General features: G+C 38.9%; 2 protein-coding genes across 2 annotated transcripts; one reads left to right on the forward strand and one right to left on the reverse strand.

Moving 5' to 3' along the window:
- Window positions 1–22: 22 nt before the first annotated feature.
- Window positions 23–19,349, forward strand: sec23a (Sec23 homolog A, coat complex II component). Its single transcript, XM_017699812.2, has 20 exons — window positions 23–156; window positions 1,100–1,356; window positions 1,671–1,728; window positions 1,835–1,921; window positions 2,610–2,846; window positions 3,223–3,302; window positions 4,560–4,704; window positions 4,964–5,122; window positions 6,804–6,919; window positions 7,145–7,268; window positions 7,362–7,442; window positions 7,658–7,747; window positions 13,978–14,084; window positions 14,750–14,903; window positions 15,052–15,129; window positions 15,270–15,431; window positions 17,029–17,115; window positions 17,675–17,830; window positions 18,198–18,263; window positions 18,525–19,349. Exons 2-20 carry the CDS (start codon window positions 1,136–1,138, stop codon window positions 18,612–18,614), a joined length of 2,298 nt encoding a protein of 765 aa, XP_017555301.1. The 5' UTR covers window positions 23–156; window positions 1,100–1,135; the 3' UTR covers window positions 18,615–19,349.
- Window positions 9,341–12,748, reverse strand: LOC108428660 (histamine H2 receptor). Its single transcript, XM_017699815.2, has 2 exons — window positions 12,052–12,748; window positions 9,341–9,498 (listed from the first exon to the last, which is right to left on the reverse strand). Exons 1-2 carry the CDS (start codon window positions 12,743–12,745, stop codon window positions 9,341–9,343), a joined length of 852 nt encoding a protein of 283 aa, XP_017555304.1. The 5' UTR covers window positions 12,746–12,748.
- Window positions 19,350–20,768: the final 1,419 nt, after the last annotated feature.

The raw sequence follows: 20,768 nt of genomic DNA on the forward strand, positions 1-20,768 counted from the left end.
TCTGAGAAAGGGAAGGCATCTCTCCTTTGACACACACCTTCTCGACGTGGCAGTGCCTCTTCAGCCATGTTGGTTGCAACGTCAGCGCCCGGGTCCGTTCAGCGAGCTCGGAGAGCGAACCGAGAAGGCTGAGCTCAGAGATACCGGCGGCTTTGGGTACGTACAGTCGGCTGTTTGTGTTTGCTTTGACATAATTCACTGTGGTGTTGCTTCAAAGAGTGGTATACTGTCATTGAGATATGGGCCTGGTTGTTACGAGGGAAAATACTGAGCGGACATTTGTCAGCTGAACGACATGAAAACTAGTTAACTCTGGTTTAGCCAGCTAGCATGTTGACGTATTTGAACCCCGAGTACTGTTACTCCAAGCTGAACCTGCCTCGCTAGCTAAGGTTAGCTCTCACCGAGGGGTGTGGAGATGTGTTATTTTCTTGATATCACTACAATCTAGCGTGGGCTACGTATTGAATAGCAGATTGATTTAGCTAGCTGGAGAAGATATTTAGTTAACTACTAACGATGAACTGTTTAGCTGACGAAAGCAGCTCGATGTAAAGCTAACGTTAACTGTAGCTAAATTCTCTTACTGGGCAGTTCACTTGTAAAAACACGTAAACGTTTCAGACCTTATTCAGACATTTTTTAGAACATGGCATTAACAGTTAACTTTGCTGCTGTGCTGAAGAGTCGACAAGCTTGTGATAGCTGTTTGCCGTGACAGAACATGCCATTAACAGTTCATTTAAATTAGTGCATCATTTTAATTACAGTGTCAGAAGTGTGAAATACGTGCTGTTTGAGGTGTGTACTGTTTAGCACCAGTTAAGCATTATATTGGCATTTCTCCATAGCTGAAAGTTCTACTCATTTGCACATGTGGCATGTACCTGGTGCTCCAGTTTATCGCTGATACACCCTATTTATTACAGTTTTATATGTACCACATCTGTTTGATCATTGCCAACCTACACGAGTATGTGCGCCTCTGCTATCTCAAGTATTGATCCCACTCAGTGCAGCTGTCGAACTTCTCCTCCACATTCTCGGTTTCTTATCGTGATCTCATCGCAGTTTGTATGAATTCTGTTCATTCTTCCAGCCCTTTTCTCACAGCTCATAGTTGCTCGAGGGTGCCATGACAACCTTCCCAGAGTTCATTCAGCAGAATGAGGACCGAGATGGGGTGCGTTTCAGCTGGAACGTGTGGCCCTCCAGTCGACTGGAGGCCACTCGTATGGTGGTCCCCGTGGCATCTCTTTTCACCCCTCTAAAGGAGCGCCCAGATCTCCCACCGATACAGTATGAACCACTCCTGTGTAGCCGGGCCACCTGCCGAGCTGTGCTCAATCCTTTATGGTGAGTCACTTAAATCAAAGCTGATTGTACTGTAGGAGGTTCTGATTTGAACCTTTTTGAAAAGGTTTCTGCTCTTGTTATGATATGAGCTTGTAACAATAGAAGAACCCTTTTTGAAAAGGTTCTATATAGAACCATCTACAGCACATTCTCTATCAATATGAAGAACCCTCTTATGATGCGAAGTATCCTTTATTCATGTGAGTGTCTGTTGAGTATTCATGGTTTAATATAAAACCATTTTCTTTACTAAGGAACCTTTTGAAGAATAGTCTGTCAGATTCTTTTTTTTCTTTCTTTTCTCCCTGAAACAGCCAAGTGGATTACAGAGCAAAACTGTGGGCTTGCAATTTCTGTTATCAAAGAAATCAGGTAGGAGCTAAAAGAATGAGCAGTGATTAGATCACATTTTAGTCTTCAAAGGCTTCAAAGTCTCGTACTTGTACTTGCTTAATTGCATTATGTGTATCTTGTTTAGTTCCCACCAACGTATGCTGGAATATCTGAGGTGAACCAACCAGCTGAACTACTTCCACAGTTCTCCACCATTGAATATGTTGTACAGGTAAAACTATTAAGTTGTGGAATAGTGAATAAATCTGTAAAAAAGTGAATACATATTTAAAAAGCATACGTGAATGTAAAGGGGAGTTCCGCCGAATGTCCAGCAGTTCTACATAATGTTCTGTTTAAGATCTAAACAGACATGTTCAGGATGCTTTGATATGAAATGTAGTATTCTGAATAAACTTAAAAAGTCAGAATTGCTTGCAGGGCAGCTGATAGGAACCATGACAAAAAGCTAGTACACTATGGTTACGTATGTGATACTTAATGCTTGAGACATTGTACTGCAGTAGTTTTACAATAAAGCTTTGGCTTAAAACATTTTTAATGTCCAAGGGCCTTGTAGATTTTAAAATGAACCCCAAAAAGGCTCAGAAGACACGTTTAGGCTCACTCTTCATTTTGCATAGTAAATTGAATGGCTGTTTAGAATGGTATTATAGACATTGCATCCATATCACTGCCACTGTAGACTTATTTATGATGGATAATTTATTCTAAATCCACTTTGAATGAATTTAATTATGCAGAAATGAAAAATATGTGGAACTACCCTTACTAAATAGAGTAAAAGTATAAAAGTAACCTGTTTATCACTGCTCAGAGCTTAAACATTGGTGAAACAATAGAATGTGGAAATAGAAAAGGCAATGAAATAAAACGTTAGCTGTGTTGGTCATCCACAGCGAGGTCCTCAGATGCCTCTGAACTTTCTGTATGTGGTGGACACATGTATGGAAGATGAAGACCTGCAGGCTCTGAAGGAATCTCTGCAGATGTCTCTGAGTCTGCTGCCCCCCACAGCCCTTGTGGGGCTCATCACATTTGGCCGAATGATCCAGGTCCATGAGCTGGGCTGTGAAGGCATCTCTAAAAGCTATGTCTTTAGAGGAACCAAAGACCTCAGTGCAAAGCAGCTACAGGTGAAGTTTTTCATTTAGACAAAGATATGTATTTTGAAAGTCACAGTTACAGTAATGCAAGTAAGTTATCAATTCTGTTAATTAATAGATTTACTTAGATTACTTGCTAATACAAGGATTTATTTTTTTTTAGTCTTCCTTATTTATATTCACTAGTAATACCAAAGAGTGCAGTACAATACACTGTTCTGGAAAGTATTTTTGATGGGACTGGGCAGAATATGCGAACAGATTTAGGGTTTGGGCTGTTAGTGCAGAACATGACAAGTATAACAACAAATTTGTTGACCTATATAATTATACTTTGTGAAAAATTGCCTATATCTATTGAATTACGTGATTGATTCAGTAGAATTTCTCTGTATGTTAACTACAGGAGATGCTTGGCTTGTCCAAACCAACTGCAGCTCAGGCAAATCGAGGACCACAACAACCCCAAGTTCCTCCTTCTAATAGGTGCATTTACATTTTTCATTTTCTTTTGTTTTGTTTTGTAAATGGGTGTATTATGATCTTGGGAAATGGGAACATCATGGAGATGCAGTGTTTGCACTGTAGAGAGTACCTAGTGCTGTAAAATGGCACAATATTCTTTATGCTTTACCACTGTGTTTAAAATTTGGGCAGTTTTTTTTTTTTTTGCTTTCCCTAAATGTAAACGCATCAGAATGCAGGAAAAAGCAGACAAAGGCTTTGTCCTCCTGTTAGCAGGTTTGGTGACTTTCTGCATTGGGTAGCAGTATAAGTGGCTGTTGAACGATTCAGTTTTTGATGTTCACAACATATTTTTTTTGTTTTGACTGGGCGAGTAGATTATGCCTTAATTAACTTGGTGTGCAGTACAAGTTCTAGGTAGGCAAGCAATATCAAAATAGTTGTAATGTGTTTGCCTGGTCCTCAGAGGTGCACATTACATTATAGAATTTAGAAATGCACAGTGTTATGGAATCATATCAGTATCAACAGCTAATTGCTTAAAAATAAATATGGGACAGATGTTTAGATTTGATCAATATTTATTTATATACCCGATGTTTGATGATGTTCGTATTGAAGAACGGATTGTTGAGAGGACTCAGAAATAATATGCTAACATATCTACATGTTAATTTTACCACAGTTAAGACCTTATGAAAAATGTTACAGTACTCTGTCATGCTCATCCAGGTGGATGTATACATAGCTTCTACATATTGTTCATGTTTATGTATAGGCAGTGGTGTCTGCATCAGCAGATGTATTTACTTAATGATCAGATATCAGCTCACAATACCCATTTCAGTGGATCTTTTAATAGAATTATCAAAGATTGGGTCCTCTTTGACATTGGTGCATGTATGTGTAAAATGTGTGTAAAATGTGTAAAAATACGTTCTTATACTGATGAGCATTCTTATTCTGACTATTGATAGATAAAGCTAGGTAAATAAATGGATATAAGATTTGGGATGTTTCTTTGAATTCGGATGATTTTCCACATCACACAGCTTTGTTGATTCGGTGATCGATTGAAGCTGTTTGAAAGCTCAGACTTTGGAGAACCATTTTCAAGGTTGTAATCCATCACAGTCGACTAAGCTTAAACTATAGTTAATCATCTTAGAGTTTTCACTTGTTTTTGAGTTTTAACTTTCTGTCTTTTTGAGTTTCAGTTAAAGATTTAATGTGTTATAGCCTAGTGAAATATACACTGAAGAATGATGTGTCCCTTAGGTTTCTGCAGCCAGTGCAGAAGATTGATATGAACTTGACTGATCTCTTGGGAGAGCTTCAGAGAGACCCGTGGCCCGTCACTCAGGGCAAACGACCCCTCAGATCTTTAGGAGTAGCGTTATCCATTGCTGTTGGACTGCTGGAGGTAAATCTAATTGCTCGTGCAGTGTTTCCAGTACTGTTGGTCTTACATAAACTGTGTAGTAGTTTTGGCCTGCAGAATGTTTTGTGGTTATCATGACACTCGTAACACCAAATGCAGAAACTGTAGAAAAAATGGTATGCTGATAGTGAAGTGTCTTATTTTGTGAGGATTGCTTCTGATGTTGATATACATTTACATTGTTGTTTACAGTGTTTTTGGTGATAATTCACAACTGCATTAATCTCTTCTCTTTTGATAGTGCACTTTCCCTAACACAGGGGCCAGAATTATGACCTTCATTGGTGGTCCAGCCACCCAGGGCCCAGGCATGGTAGTAGGAGATGAGCTGAAAACACCTATTCGCTCTTGGCATGACATTGAAAAGGACAATGCAAAGTTCATGAAGAAAGCAACTAAGGTAAGGCATGTGTATGTCTATTGAAAATAAAGTTTAGGGTAAAATGGGTCTGTCATGTAATTCACTTCACAGAATTCACAGAAATAAGAAATGGTGGTGACAATCTTCAATTTTTTATTTTTTTTTACTTGGGCAGATAAAAGTCAAGCATATTCACATAGAAACAAAAATATAAAGTAGATGAAGACTGTCTAGCCTGTGTGAGACGTAAGACCAATTCTTATCTACAACATTAGGCAACGTCATGAATATCATTGTGATCATAAAAACGTGCATATATTGATACATGGAGAGGGATTATTGTGTAGTATTGTTTAGGTTTTATTTGATACATTTAACATATTTAAAAAATAAAACCTAAAATGTGGCCAAAAGTTATGGGTCATTTACAGTGCCCTGCACAATTGGCACTCCTGGTAATCATGAACAGAATGAGCTGTAACAAAATATTCTTAATTACTTATGTTTTTAATCTTTCATTCGAAATGTAACCTTTATTTAGTGTGTAATGATTGAAAGAAAGGACTAAATCTTGTCCTGAAATAAATATTTGTTTTAAATCTGCCACAATTGTTGGCTTACAGTTGAAAATGCCTGTTTCTACTGTACTGTCTACTATGTATTGTACTGAACCCACACACAGAATGTAAAGGATTTGGAGAGGATCTATATGGAGAAACTGTCTCAGATCTCTTGCCATGTATTTAACAGTCTGATTAAGCATTATAGGAGACTCAGAGCTGTTATCATTGCAAAGGGAGGCTGCATAAATTATTAAATGAAGGGATGCCAGCAATTGTGGATGAAAATGTGCCCTGCATGGATTTGAGAAAAACCTTTGTTTCCTGATCAGATTTAGGGTTTTTATAAGCATTGTATTTAAAAGATTTGTTAATATTTATAAGCAATAAAGAATGTTTTTTTACAGCCTGATTTGCATATGTTTACTAGGAGTGTCAGTATTTGTGAAGGACACCATATTATGTTTTTCAGTATGTTAAACTCAGCAAGTTAATAGTGTGAAAATATTTGAGGCACTTAAAAATGTACTTAAAAATGCCATGTTTAAGTTTGTCCTCTGTAAAGTGTATGTTAACTTATTTTCGCTTAGAAAATCAACAAAACATGTCATTTGAATACATGGTGCATTTTGCTGTTGTTGAAAACTTGGATTTTGCTGTTGTTGACCTAAGAACTACATTTTTGAAGTTTGGAGAAATAAATTCAAACACTTGCTTAAATATTGAATACCTGCCTAACTGATGTCTAACTTGTCATAATGAGCCGTTTTTGATGTTTTGGCGTTTTAGTGTGATTATTCATTTTAAGTAAAACAAGAAAATCCCGTATTCAGATTGTTCAGTGTCTGCACTATTTAAATATTTGCATTAATGACTTCTGAAAACCTGGGCTTTGGTTCCCTGAATCATAGTGGTAAGATCATTATAAACTTGTTTAAACTGTGGGATTTGATTGATAATATAAGTGTTTATGTAATTAGTCAGTGTCCATCATTTACTAGTGTTTTTGACAGGCAGTGATTTTAATTTATTTATTTTTCCCCCCATGGACCTGTTTTTTTGTGGTTATGACAAAGGATTAGCAGGGTATTTCATTTCCTCTAAAAGTTTGTGAAATTTAAGGCCCATTTGCTGAACACAATCTTATTATTGCCTTGTAGCATTATGAGGCCTTGGCCAACCGGGCTGCAGCTAATGGTCACATTATTGACATCTATGCCTGCGCCCTGGATCAGACAGGACTAGCGGAGATGAAGTGCTGCACCAACTACACAGGGTGAGAAACACAACATGTGCCAAGTTACAGTTGGAGACTAAAGGTCTGCCTGCTTTCCCCAAATACATGTTCTCAGCTCATGTTACAATCTGTGATTTAATCTCTAGAAACTAGTGTGTTGTTTGTGGTGTTAATAGTTGTGTTTCAGGCACTAACTCTGCCTTTAAGTTTTGTGGTGTTATTTCTCTGAATGTAACACATCTTTGTTGTGGTCTGGTCCTACAGGGGCTACATGGTGATGGCAGATTCATTCAATACATCCCTCTTTAAGCAGACCTTCCAGAGGGTTTTCACTAAGGATGTGCAGGGGGCTTTTAAGATGGCCTTTGCAGGAACTCTAGAGATTAAGGTAAGGTCTTAGCTTTACACTCCATTGTTTTAACTGTTCAGCCAGCGTGCCATTTAAAGCTTTCTTCAAGCCAGATTGTTGTTTTTATTTCAGACATCAAGAGAGATTAAGATATCTGGAGCGATTGGCCCTTGCATCTCACTGAATGCTAAAGGACCCTGTGTATCAGAAAATGTGAGTTAGACCTGAGTCGTATGTTGGATTTAAGGGAAGAACAGAAAAATCATTTGAACTAATACAGCGTGTATCATTGGTAATTTTATAACTATGTAGTTAATACACTTTTAACACCATTATGTGTTCAAGGATGTTTTCTTCTTTCATGATGATGTCGGTAATTGAAATTTTCTCTGCAAAATTTTGACCTCTTCTGTTAACATTTGTTTCAGGAAATTGGAACGGGTGGTACTTGCCAGTGGAAGATCTGTGGTCTGGATCCCAACACGACACTGGCAATTTACTTTGAAGTTGTCAATCAGGTATGAATATCTGTAACTCACCTGACTCACACATGCCTCACTAAACCATGTGCTACCATCACTGCGTTTATTGTGTTGTGTCATAGGTTGACCTCATTAGAAATGATAATATATGACCAAATGGCTCTTGCCACAGATATCTGTGCCAGTTAGGCTAGGCTTGAGTAATGCTTTACGTAATTTGGTAAGATAAAAATAAAATGAGCACAGTCATTTTAGGTATCAGACGTTGTATGATCTCATCCACTAGGGGGCAGATTTTGTCAAGAAACAAGAATGTTTGAAAAAGCTGATGTGAAGTTAGTTTATCTTTTTTGGGGTAGTGGGGAGGGGTATATGTGCAGTGATCCATGTGCAAAACATTTTTTCCAGAAATATAACATGCACACAAAGACTATTTGCAGTTAATTATTGATGGCTCTTTACCAGTGCTGATGACTGCAATTTTGTTTCCTTCAGCACCCTTATTAGTATGGTAGACACAGTTCCTAAAGTCAGACTAAATATTTCTTAAGTAGTTTCATAACTGTTTAAGGCTGATACAAAACTGCGTTCATTTCTGCTGTTTCATCTGTGCCTTTCTGAATTTTAATGGCGTTGTTCTAAATACTTTGTTGCATTTATTTGATATGTAAAGAACGTGATACAGCAAAGCAGAAAATTCTGAGATTTTTATTCAACTTGCATCACATACTACCTTTTTTAACAAGAGAACATGTGAAAAGATATTAGTCGCACATCACACACATTTTACTGTTACTTTGCTTAAACATATCAATAATAAGTGATGACAGATCTAAATAGCACTTTGAATGAGGGCATGTGCTTGCTTAACAAAAAAAAAAAAGGCAGAGCACATCCAACAAAATATACTCATACTTATTATACCAGGTTTGATGGGTTCAGATGATTAAAAGAATAGAACTGAGAGTGTGTCATTCAGTCTTCTAATAACAGATCCTTTTTTGATGAAGGCAACTGAAACACATTGTTGGCATTGCTCAGTGTGATAGCTGCTCTACAAGGAGCTGCTGTGTGAGTTGTCACAATTTCTGTTTACACTGCAAATCATCACAAGTCAAGTTTGCTCTTGTCAGTCCCCCCAGGTCTATTTAATTACTTGGACAGCTGCTTCTGTAGATCACTGAATTTTTGTATCCTCTTCAGATAGTTCACACAGCCAGAGGTGTTGTAAGAGACATGCTCAGCTCCCTGCAGGCTCTTGGAAAGGCTCAGTATGTGTTTGTAGTGCTGGGAGTGCACTGGGTGTTGAGGAAAGGCAGTTGTGACTCTTCCTGCCCGCCTGTGTAGTTGTGCTCTTGGGAAGGGGGTTCTTGTGAGCACGTGCCAACGTCTGTCGGATTTTTTTCACAGTCCTGTGTAGGGCAGCTCTGTACCTCCTGAGAGAATCGAACAAGGTCATGATTAACCACCCACACGCACACTCACTCAGCTTGTTCTGTTATCCCCTGACTGCATAGCAACAGCACTGTTTCGTGTGTGGCATCAGGTTTGCACGTGAACTGTAAACTGCCTTGTTATGCTGCTGAATGCTGTTGTGCTTAATATTTGGGTATAAATGACATCCAGTGCTTACGTTTGGGTCATGGAGATGATCCATGGGTTGAGTGCGGAGGTGAACAGCGCTAGCCAGGTGGCTATGGCGGAGGCAGACTGAGGACTCTCTCGCCCTGTCAAGGTCTCGTAGAAGCAGATGGTGATGTATGGCAGCCAACAAATAAGCAGGCACACTATACATAAACACGCACACACATAGACACACACATACAAATCATGTGATTCAGTTAATGATTAAGGGCAGGACATATTTGATTACATGCAGGGGATATTATATTACTGTCTTGTATGCATGTTGCTTGTGTGATAACTTTGTTTTGTTAGCTACCCTGTACAGCTTGTTTGCCCGTGTTAGCTTTTACCTGTATCTTCTGTAAGTTATGAGTGCTATATACAGGTAGTGCCAATCTAGAAATGTATTTTGAAGTTTGCAGACAGAGAATGAAGGGCAGACAGAGAATGAAGGGCAGTCTTTTCTTTGGTGAATTTACATTACTTTGCAAAAGTCAGAGACCTTTGACTTATTTAATTTTACAACTGAAACAGCCATTAATCACAAATTATTTATTTTCAGAAGATATTTCTAAGTAAATGGGATATAAGATGGTCCACTTGCATAAGAAAGTGGACAGTCAAAGGAAAATAAGGAACCTGGAGTTCAGCACTAGTGCTGTGTGTCTGAATATGTAGCTCTCAAGAAATCATTCCTGAAAAAAGAAAATAAAAATGCAAATTAAGCAAAGAATCAGCTGGTGTTCCCAGAACAATGTCCTGGCCACCCTAGAGTTCAGCTCTCAATGTTTGGGATTACTTGGATCAGGGTTTCTCAACCTGTGGTCCATAGACCACCAGTGGGTCGCAAAGCACCTTGTAGTGGTCTGTGAGCCTGTAGTAGTTTGTGGTGGGCTGGAAATGTCAAAGTCATAAAAACTAAGTGGAAAAAAGATGAACTTAATAATTAAAAAGCAAGAACTGTTTTCAAATTGCGACAAATATACATACAAATAAAACCATTGCAGGACTAGGCTAATACACTTCAAAAGTTTGAGACACAGCTACTGACGCACAATACAGTAAGCAAGTTTCTCGAGGTGCTTTCACACCTGCCTTGTTTGGTGTGGACCTACTAGACTCTGTTTCTTTATTTCGATCTATTTTGACATCTATGAATATTCCACCCATATTCGGGTCTGCAACAGACAGATGCACTGTGATCAGGCAAAAACTGCAGGTCTCTGTCCACTTCCAAAAGAACCTTGACTGCTGGCGAGAATGTGTTATATGATGAAACAAGGGAATTCATCAACAGAGCTTGCTTTCCTCTTTTTCTAGCAGCACATCTGTGCTGTACCCTCAGCATAAACGGCTCACTCTTTACAGACTCTCATTAACTCATTTCTGGAGCATCAGCTGCTGTATAATAAAATAACAGTGAAGATATCTGTTTGATTTTGGCTCATGATTCGTAACATAATTTTAGGTGAGCTTTAGCGATATGAGTGGTTAAACGCAAATTGATAAACCCATGCTAAAGAAGCAAATATGATATATATGTTTTATAGTTATTGTTGATTGATGCTAAAGCAAAAGCCTGGTGAGTGGAGTGAGGTTTGCCTATTTCAAATGAATAACAAAAACCCTCAAAACTAAAGAGAAATCTCAAGACCAAAGGCAGTGTAGTAATTTCAGTGAAAACGTGATGTCCTTGCAGCTCCAAATCACAGTCCACATCTGTGTCATACATTTCTATTCTTTTTGCTTTTTCCCCCTTTTTAACATCTTTGCAAGTAAATATTTTCAACGTTATGCTTTTTAACAAAACTGCAAATTTAGGGACCTGTGATTAAACCAAAATGGATGACCTGTTTCAGACTCTGATTCTCAGGTTTTCAGTGTCCGCACTTAAGAAAAGGATTTAAAAAGTAAATGTTAGTTTCTTGTGGGCTGCTTTGCCTTGTAGTTATAAACAGGTGGGCCTTGAGGTGGAAAAAGTTGAGGACCCCTTACTTGGATCATGAAAAGCAGAATATGCAACCAACTCCTAAGATTGAACTTTGTGAAAAATACTCCCCCATATAAAAAGCCCCAAATGAATGGAAACTAAAATAAAATTAGTAAAACCTGTAATAAGAGCAAAGGGTGGACACAGTAAATACTAAAAAAAAAAAGAAAAAAAAAACTATGTATATAATTTGTCATTGTTGAGGCTTCTGTTATTATCTGTCAAATGTGTTGTATGCTTTTTTTTTCTGGATGCCAGAAAATTAAAAACTTGTACTTAATGACTGTTTTGTCTAGAAATTCAATCAGTTGTGTTCTCTGACTTGTGCACAGTATTGTGTTTAACCTAGTTATTATTAGCATGGGTGGCTAGGTTTAATCGTATTTTGATCAGTTACGTCATTATACACTTTTGGGGCATGGGATTGATATTGTCTACAAAAGAGAATAATTAGTTCTATGTAACTGGATTTACTGTAACACCGTATATAAAAAAATTTAAGATCAGCACTGATAGGAAACACTGAGTGAGTGTCGCCATTTAAATTTACTTTTGAATTGCTAATATCGCTTTTAAAAGCAGCAACATCCTTACTCCTCAGTATTAAATGATTGTCACTGAGGAAATCCTAATATGACAATGCAAAGCATTCTAGCAACAATCAAACTACTATCAATAAATCAGCATTGTCCAGTAATCTCTCTGTGGTTTTCATTCAGCTTACCTATGGTTGTCACCATGACTATGGAGCTCTTGATGTAATTATTGGCAGGCACATAAAAGCAGTGCTGCTCATTGCAAACAAACGTCCCTCGTCGTACTTGATTCCTTGCTATGTACACTATATATCCATACATGGAGCACATTGCCAGAATGGGCACGATGACTCCCACCACTATGAAGAGCATGTTGAAGCCTATAGTAGCAGGCTTGAAGCTGGGAGCGCAGAGGAACCTGCTGCTGCTGTAGGTGTAGTTTCCAAAGCCTAGCAGTGGCAGAGCTGCGTTCAAGAGTGAGTACATCCATATGACGGCAAGAATAACTCTAGTCCTGTGTGAGGTGAATATATTTGCGTAGTTTAGAGCAAAGCAGATCTCTATGAACTTGTCGACGGTGGCCCAGGTGAGAGAATGAATGGAGGACAGCTGTAGCAGTGAGAAGAAGAAACCACTGCCTTGGCACAGTGCACTGCTACTGGGGTAGCCCTGTGGCTGGAACAGGCTGTTATAGGCCCCGAAGGGGATGGTGGACAGGCCCAGAGCCAGATCGCACACGCTGAAGCTCAGTGTAAGAGTCCATGTCTCTGTGTGTAGGCTCCTGTTGAGCAGCAACACAAGGAGCAGTGCAGCGTTTCCACACACAGAACAGAGGCTGGAGCCAATCATCAGCATGGCGTAAACCCCTGCCATCCACTGCATTGTGTCCACCTTAGAAAGATTCTCTCCTGCTCTGTTTACTTACACATCTGAACACAGGCATCCACAGGTCCTAATTTGCCATGGTTGCATCCATAGTTTGCCACCACTGTCAAGCCATAGTCTGAGACTGAAGAAGTCAGGTCAGGTTATCCTGTGATGAGGGGAATTTTCCAAAGCTCCAGAGAGTGCTGGTTATGCATTTGTTGCCCTCATGCTGTGCCTCATAAGTGCATGATCCAGTGCAGTCACTTGATTACTACATGCTAATCTCTGTGGGGTGTGTCAGTTTAGCCCTCCTCTTTTCACCTGCCAGCCCCAGCAAGAAAAACAAAGCCACTTTAAGATAAAACTATGCAACCCACTACAGTCACTCTAAATGTAATAAAGTGTCGAACATATTAAGAGGGTAAAGTCTGTGGACACAAACTGTGGACAGCTACAGTAACTGGGCTGTTCTGTCAACAAGAAGCTCCAGATTTAATATCCTCTCCTGCTATGGCTGCTGGCTGCCAAGTTAATGAGCCATTCTGCACCCAAGTGCTGTTGGGGTAATTGGCAAGAAGCATGACTCTAAAGCAGTTTAAGCCTTAATCATTAATTATTGCCGTGCTGCCTTCACTAAGCTTAAGCCTTCTTTCCAATTATATTCTGTTGTTTTGCCCTTCGTATGTCTCTTTTATTTTAAGTGTTGTCTGGATTAGTTTTGTTTTTCTTCAGCATGTCCACAACATTTGCGATACCTTGTTGACTGTTGAAGTCTTTTTGATTGAACTTTTCTTTTTCATTATTTGAATGCTCAAATTGAATTAAAGCTGCAGTTGTCATCATGAAGTGGAGTAGGAGTGTCAAAATGGGCTCCTTCCGGCCATAGCTGTGAGAGGTTTTCCCTTCTTTTTTCCCCCTCTTCTAACACTCTGAATTTATCTTTTGCTAATTAATTAACTGATCAAGTGTGGTTAGTGAAAAAATGTACCCTGGCAGGAACCCACTTTAACACCCCCGAACCTAGAGCAATTTCAGAGTTGCACTGGAAAAAATTTAAAGCAACATTTATGTGCAAAAAGCACAAGTCATGTACAGCTTTCAATGAGTGCGATTTGTATTTACCACAGTGGTGTAAAAGTGAAATACATTTCGCAAGTGTAGGGGGACACCAAGAGCAACAACTGTGTCTTATACATTTACAAGCACCCCTCTGTATAAAGCTCAGCACATTTTACTTCTTTTTGCAGCACAATGCACCAATTCCTCAGGGGGGGCGAGGGGCCATTCAGTATGTGACTCAGTACCAGCACTCCAGTGGGCAGAGACGCATCAGAGTCACCACTATTGCCAGAAAGTTAGTAGTTCTTCCTACATTCTACGTTAATTTCCGCAAGCTATTCTAGCAAAAGGTATACCTATTAGGCAAACTTTCTTGGGTCCCTCTTCAGCCTCTACTTTGTGTCCAGATATTAGACTACTTCCAAACATATGATTTCTATTCAGAGTGTTAAAAGGTCTTGGTTCTCTGTTGTATCCTTAAATAAAGGAATTCTAGAAGAATCTCATGTGAGTTTTGTGACATTGTAGACAGTGTTTGAAGGAATTAAATGAGTGCATGTCTTGCAGAGTTACAGTTCAGTCATCATCTCTCCTCATATTCAATTTGTTGTCAACAGACTGGCCTAGTTTCTACGACAACTTGTGTATTTGGCCATTAAATGTTGCCACTTTTAGCATGTGGAATTTGTTTGACTGTGCACTTCCAAAAATATTTCTTATTCTGACATGGTTTGTTTGGTTTAAGCTCAGTTTACACTAAAAGCTTAAGTGAAGAAGAGCATAAATATTCCCTCAACAGTTATTTTCTCAATGGTTGTTGACCTTAGGTCCTCTCTTGTTGAGCACACTTGTTATACTTATTTAACATGCATACAGTGGTAGATAAGTCAATGTGGCTTAGATTTATTAGTAGCATGTGTGCAAAGTTCAGTGTGTTCTGATGCATTATTTCTTCCTCAGCTGGGCGGATGCACAGACACAGATTCAGAACATCGCAGCGTCTTTTGATCAGGAAGCCTCTGCAATTCTCATGGCCCGCCTTGCTGTCTACAGAGCTGAGTCAGAGGAGGGGCCAGATGTCTTGCGCTGGCTGGACAGACAGCTCATTCGCCTGGTGAGGAGAGTCTGACCTCTCTAGCTGTCAATATGATTGCCAGTGAAGTACAAAACTCATGGATTTTTTTTTCCTGCAAGCTCATTGCCCTCTATTCTGAGCCTGTTTTGAGACTTATTCTTAAATATTTGTCTTTTTTTTTTTTCAGTGTCAGAAATTTGGAGATTACCACAAAGATGACCCTAACTCTTTCCGTTTCTCTGAGACTTTCTCTCTGTATCCCCAGGTAGGCCCCTCTGTCTCTTAACTTATCCTTTGTGACCTCACAGCCCAAATCTCTACCTTCTAATCTTATCTTCTAATAAATCTTTGATGGCAAAACACTACTGAAATGAAATATAGATGTGTTTTTTTTTGTGTCGACAGTTTATGTTTCATCTGAGAAGGTCTCCGTTTCTCCAAGTGTTCAACAATAGCCCAGATGAGAGCTCCTACTACCGACACCATTTCATGAGACAGGATCTGACTCAGTCTCTTATCATGATTCAGCCAATCCTGTACGCCTACTCCTTCAATGGTCCACCTGAGGTAGACCCACATGTCTTTTCATTAAGTTGTTTATATTTGTGTAGAATTAACTTTTTTTTTAAATAAGTACTTTATAAACGATATGTTCTTGTAAAAACACTAGTTTGCTGAACAAAGGTAATAAGATGAAGACTTTTTTATTTGTTTGTTTTTTCAGGTTTTATATCAGTGTTTAGCTATTATATTAGTGTTCCAATAGTGTATTTGATTTTTTTTTTTTTTTTTTTGCTAGCTGCACTGATTTCCCATGAAAGCAAAGTAATAGCTCTTATATTTTATACTTGCTAATGTGCACATTTAACAACAAAGTGTTATTTTACTTCTTCCACTGGTTTGGTCAAAGATGTGCTTTGGGGTCATTTTTGTAGGACAGTTCTGAGAACTGTCTATATTGTTAAAGGCCCCATATGTGCACTGGCTTCAAGAAACAAAATATTGACTAGATGAAGTATGTTGCAATTTAGTAATTATCCCTACTTTAACATCAGGGTCTAATCCCAAAGTCTGACATCATGTTCTAATGTGAAGTAGCCAGTCGTATATCTGAAATGCACTGTCATGGTGATGTCTCTTAAATCCCATGACCCTGCAGATTATTGTCCTGGGTCTCTTATCACAAGCTGTACTTGTGTTTAATTAGTAAACTTAGGGTAGCTTTCCATTATGAAAGACATTTTTATTATTTTCTTGTGTCAACCCTGTAACAGTATAACAAGCTGTTGTTCGTCGATTAATCAATTACCAGTGAACACTGAGTGATCGTTTCCAAGAGATAGAACGTTGCATCTGTTTTCACACTCAACTTGGAGGCTGTGTGTATGTGAGGGAAGGGGCACCCATAATTGCTATCCTTGGATCAGTTCTTGCTGAAGTGTGTAATTTTCACTGTTGAGGCTGCCAGCGAAAACTCTAAATAATGGCTGAGACTCCTCAGCTGCACACCAGGTTAAACCATTATATAGAATGCAGAGGTGTGCAATGTGGTTGCAATGCACATCTGTGCCACGTGTCACAGTTTCCCACAAGATAGGACTTAGATGGTAGGGAGTCACTTTCCTCTGTTAAATGATGCAGTCTAGTGAATTGGTTGTGAGATAAGAATTCAAAAGTTCTGAGACATTGTGAACTAAGCAAGTCTCCATGATGCTTTGAAAAGAAGATGTAGAAATTTCACCCTCAGTTTGTTCTTATCCTTATAAGTATTAATGTCCTCACACAATTAATCCAGAATTTCTCATTACAAGATTGCTTCCGGTCCTCTGAGACTAGCAGAAAGTGTCTTGGCAAACGAAAAATAGATTTGCAAGCAACCTGTTGGTAGTAAGTTTGGTGTTCTTTAGACTGTTGTACAAGTATGGTGTGAGTGCTATATGTATATTGCACACTAGTTGTGAGTCTGTCATCAAGACAATTTGTGTGAAGGACTAGAACTGTAGGTGTTTGAGCTTAATGTGCTTTTAATGGAGAGCTTTACCCTTTATTATCCACTCTGGCTTTCTCCTGAGATGACAATGCGAATACTTAGAAAAGCTTCCACAGGAACTAGCGCCTGTCAAAAGAGAGTGCTAAATTAGGGGTTTTCTTTCCTTGCCTGCAGCCGGTGCTGTTGGACAGCAGTAGCATTCTTCCGGACAGAATTCTCTTGATGGACACGTTCTTCCAGATCCTCATCTACCATGGAGAGGTGAGCACAGCCTTTCCACTGAGAGAAACTAAGAGTCAGCTGGCCATACATATTCCATAGACCATACATATTAGATCTGTACAGCTTGTCTCTCTGATATTGAGCTATACTATATAATTAAATGCAGTCAGCATTGCTGTAGTCATGCATTGCTAGAACTAGGAAAGGAATTGCACATTTTGTCTGCCCTTTACTGTCTTTTGTCTTTGCACTGTTTACTATGCATCTTTTATTACTGCACTGGAAAAGTAGCCTGATAGTGTTTTGTTATACTGTACTACCCTGTATTGTATAATGACAAAGTTGAATTGAATTGTCTGATGGTGAGAGCTGGTGCTGAAATATGTGTTAATGAAGTTTGAGTGCAGTGTAATTTAAACAGAAATGTTTTACAGAACATTTCTAGCAGCAGTAAATGTTTTGCTGCTGTTCCTCCGGGGTGTGGATGGTCAGTTCACACATAAGCTGAATTTCTTTACAGTTTGCATGCATGTTTGAATGCCTGGAATATTTGCAGTATGCTAGGGACAATTCCAGAGTCTTTTTTTTTCCTTTGTAGACGGTAGCTCAGTGGCGTAAAGCGGGCTACCAGGATATGCCTGAGTATGAGAACTTCCGCCACCTACTGCAGGCTCCAGTGGATGATGCTCAGGAGATCCTGCACTCACGTTTCCCTATGCCCCGCTACATTGACACTGAGCATGGGGGCAGCCAGGTAACCCTGCTAAATTGATAGAAGACACCTAGAAACAAATGGGAAATTTCCAATTATTGGAAATGTTAAAGAGTTAAGAGTTCTATATGTCAGATGATCTCTGAGATGCCTGCAAAGCCCAGGCTTGGACTTGGAGCTTCTAGCAGTTTAGAGAAACTGGCCCTCCAGGAGTTTACAAGGAGGCTGTAATTTAAAGAGCATCAGAGGGATTCTCCTTAATCAGGGCATGTGTAATGGCTTATTCAGCAGCCTGTGCTGTTATGCATTAATGACCATATTTAATCTGCCCCAGGGCTCAGACTGAGATCATGGTTTTGCCTTCAGCAAGCTACTGATTTGTTTATTCTTCATCCCTGCTATCCTTCAGGCTCGGTTCTTGCTGTCCAAAGTCAACCCCTCTCAGACTCACAACAACATGTATGCCTGGGGACAGGTGAGTGCATCAGTGACAGTAATCAGTCTTTTTCTTCATGCCATTATGTTTGCATTGTCTCTCTCTTCAAGCATGTTACACAGAACATAATTATTACATTATAACGTCTTTGATTTCTAATGAACTTGCATCCAGGTATGAGGCTGAAGTAAGGTTCTTATTTAAATGTTACATTCTGCTTTAAATAGTGTAACAGTTACATTCTAGTGACTGTACAGGTGTCAGAATATAATAGTTCACTCTGTTTGTGTGTGTGTGCAGGAGTCAGGAGCCCCCATCTTAACAGATGACGTGAGTTTGCAGGTGTTCATGGATCATCTGAAGAAGCTGGCTGTGTCCAGTGCTGCCTAAGAGTTTACCCAGACCACCCAAATGTATAGCTTTTCACCTCTCCTGCATCAACCAAGTAATGCCATAAATCCCTCTGAGAGCAACACTAGGACTGACTTTTGACCTTTCCCCTTTATTTCATGTTTATCTGAAGCCCAAGCCCTTTAGGCTACATGGTTTCTGTATGGAGTAAATAACATGTACAATTGTTTCCACTGAGTAATGAATGAATGTTCATGAGATTTAGTGGATACAATATAAAAGATGCGTCTCCGTTTCATAACACTACATGGGAATTATGCTACAGGGCAAATGATGTTTTGTTAATAACGTCACTGAATTATTTAGTCAGAATCTAATGGCAGCAGAAATGGCTTTGGTTTTTATGTTGCTGAGTGTCAGTTGACAGCAGTGATGTAATCTCATATTAAACAGTTGTGTGGGGGAATTGAATATCACAGCTTACCTACAGCTGTACTAGATTGTTTGGCAAAGGATTGTGGTAACTGCCATTGTAGCCAATTAAATGTGAACGCATTAGTGCTGACTCAAGCCCCCAGCTGAGTTTGTCTTACAAAATCTGTTTCTGATTTTTATCATAGTTTCTGTGTAGTGCAGGAATAAAGTCCCAGCCACAAACTTGCAGGCTTGCAGAATATGCCTTATTCCATCTGATGTCCTTCTATTTATGCCTCATTTCTAACAGTATTATAGAATTATTTACCTGATATTTCTAATAAAACAGCTTAATTGTCATATGTGCTTGAGTCCTTTTGTGTGAAACGGTGTGGATGCACAGAAAGAACCCTTCCCTCTTTTCTCTTGCTCTCTTTCTGTACTGACATTAACATTTAGAGAGGGTGTGTCAGTTTGCTGGTTGTGAATATTTTTTTCATGGTTTCATTCTATATGCATTTACAACCCAAGACAATTAGCATTCACATTTTTTGTTTGCATTATTTTCTTTTCTTTGTATATGTAACTGTTGACATGAAATTCTTAATGGAAGTCATCATAAATTGAGTACTTCCAACATGAAAAACAAGCCTGTCAGTATATTATGTGGTTCCCAAGATACCTTTCCATTGTCTATGAATTTTAACTCCCAATTAATTAACCTAGATTATAATATGTAGTTAAAAAAGCTCCATGAAGCAGTATCGTGGTCTGTTTTGTGTGTACTTCTCCCAGCAGGAGAAACTGTGATGCCTGTAAACTTGGCATTCTCCAGGCTGGGGAGTTACTTGGCAGAGTTTCTGAAGTGCTGATTGTATTATGGTATTTGAAGTCTCAGAAGTGGTCTACAGACGTTTCTTTAGGAAAGCAAATAGTTTCTGATGTCCCAATTTGGACCATTCTTCTATTTGTTTCCAGTGAAACTATGTAGCTTCTTTGTATTTTGGATGGAGTACCGATGAGAGTTTCAACACACTTCCAATATCTACAAAGGTGTAACCTAAGAATATTTATTTTACATTTTCAAATAAACAAGCAGTTGTAAAGGCTTCTTTATACTGTGGTTGAAGAAAAGTTATGACTACTCCATTTAAATTATGAAGTGGCTCCAACAGTTTCAAAGCCAGATCAGCAGTGAAGCCCCTGATTTATATAAACTGTGCAAGTATCTTCAGTAAGGTAACCTTAGATATCCTCTCATGTACCCATTTATTCCATTATTCTGTTCATTTTCAAAAAATGAAAAAAAAAAACTGCGAGTGGTTTCAGAAGTAGGTGCACACATCTGCAGTGAAATGAATAGCACTGTATGATGGAGGCTTTTACTTTCTGGAGTTTTAAAAGCAACCCATCATGACTGTTTTCAAAGATGGCCACATGGGAGCACTAATGTATCTCATTATCTAATGCAACAAAATCAATATGCCACACTTCCATTATCAAACTGGTATAAAAATGATTTCTGGAGTTTAGAAATCAACTTGGCGTCCAAGTTCTGTGGAAGCCCTGGTTACAAATTGCATCTCTAGTGCTCATTATTTTAAACCCTCATCTCCCTGAATGCCACAGTGTCCTCATTACTGAACCAGTTGATTTTGTTCCTCAGTGGTGAATGTATTGATGTGGATAGACCCCATCTCCAAACATTTGTGTAGGTATAAATGCATCTCTATAAACTCTTTTTAAAGTTCTTTTAAAGTTTAGCTTTCTTCCTGCTGT

Source organism: Pygocentrus nattereri, chromosome 10 (genome assembly GCF_015220715.1).
Source record: "Pygocentrus nattereri isolate fPygNat1 chromosome 10, fPygNat1.pri, whole genome shotgun sequence".
Classification (NCBI taxonomy): domain Eukaryota; kingdom Metazoa; phylum Chordata; class Actinopteri; order Characiformes; family Serrasalmidae; genus Pygocentrus; species Pygocentrus nattereri.

What these genes read in the sequence shown, in the direction of transcription:
- sec23a (XM_017699812.2), top strand. Translation starts at nt 1,136, where the DNA reads ATGACAACCTTCCCAGAGTTCATTCAGCAGAATGAGGACCGAGATGGG. An exon ending in TCAGTGCAAAGCAGCTACAG is followed by an intron (nt 2,847 to 3,222) that starts GTGAAGTTTTTC and finishes TGTTAACTACAG; the next exon opens with GAGATGCTTGGCTTGTCCAA. An exon ending in TGCTGCACCAACTACACAGG is followed by an intron (nt 6,920 to 7,144) that starts GTGAGAAACACA and finishes CTGGTCCTACAG; the next exon opens with GGGCTACATGGTGATGGCAG.
- LOC108428660 (XM_017699815.2), bottom strand. Translation starts at nt 12,745, where the DNA reads ATGCAGTGGATGGCAGGGGTTTACGCCATGCTGATGATTGGCTCCAGC. An exon ending in AGTCATGGTGACAACCATAG is followed by an intron (nt 9,499 to 12,051) that starts GTAAGCTGAATG and finishes GTTTATGTATAG; the next exon opens with TGTGCCTGCTTATTTGTTGG.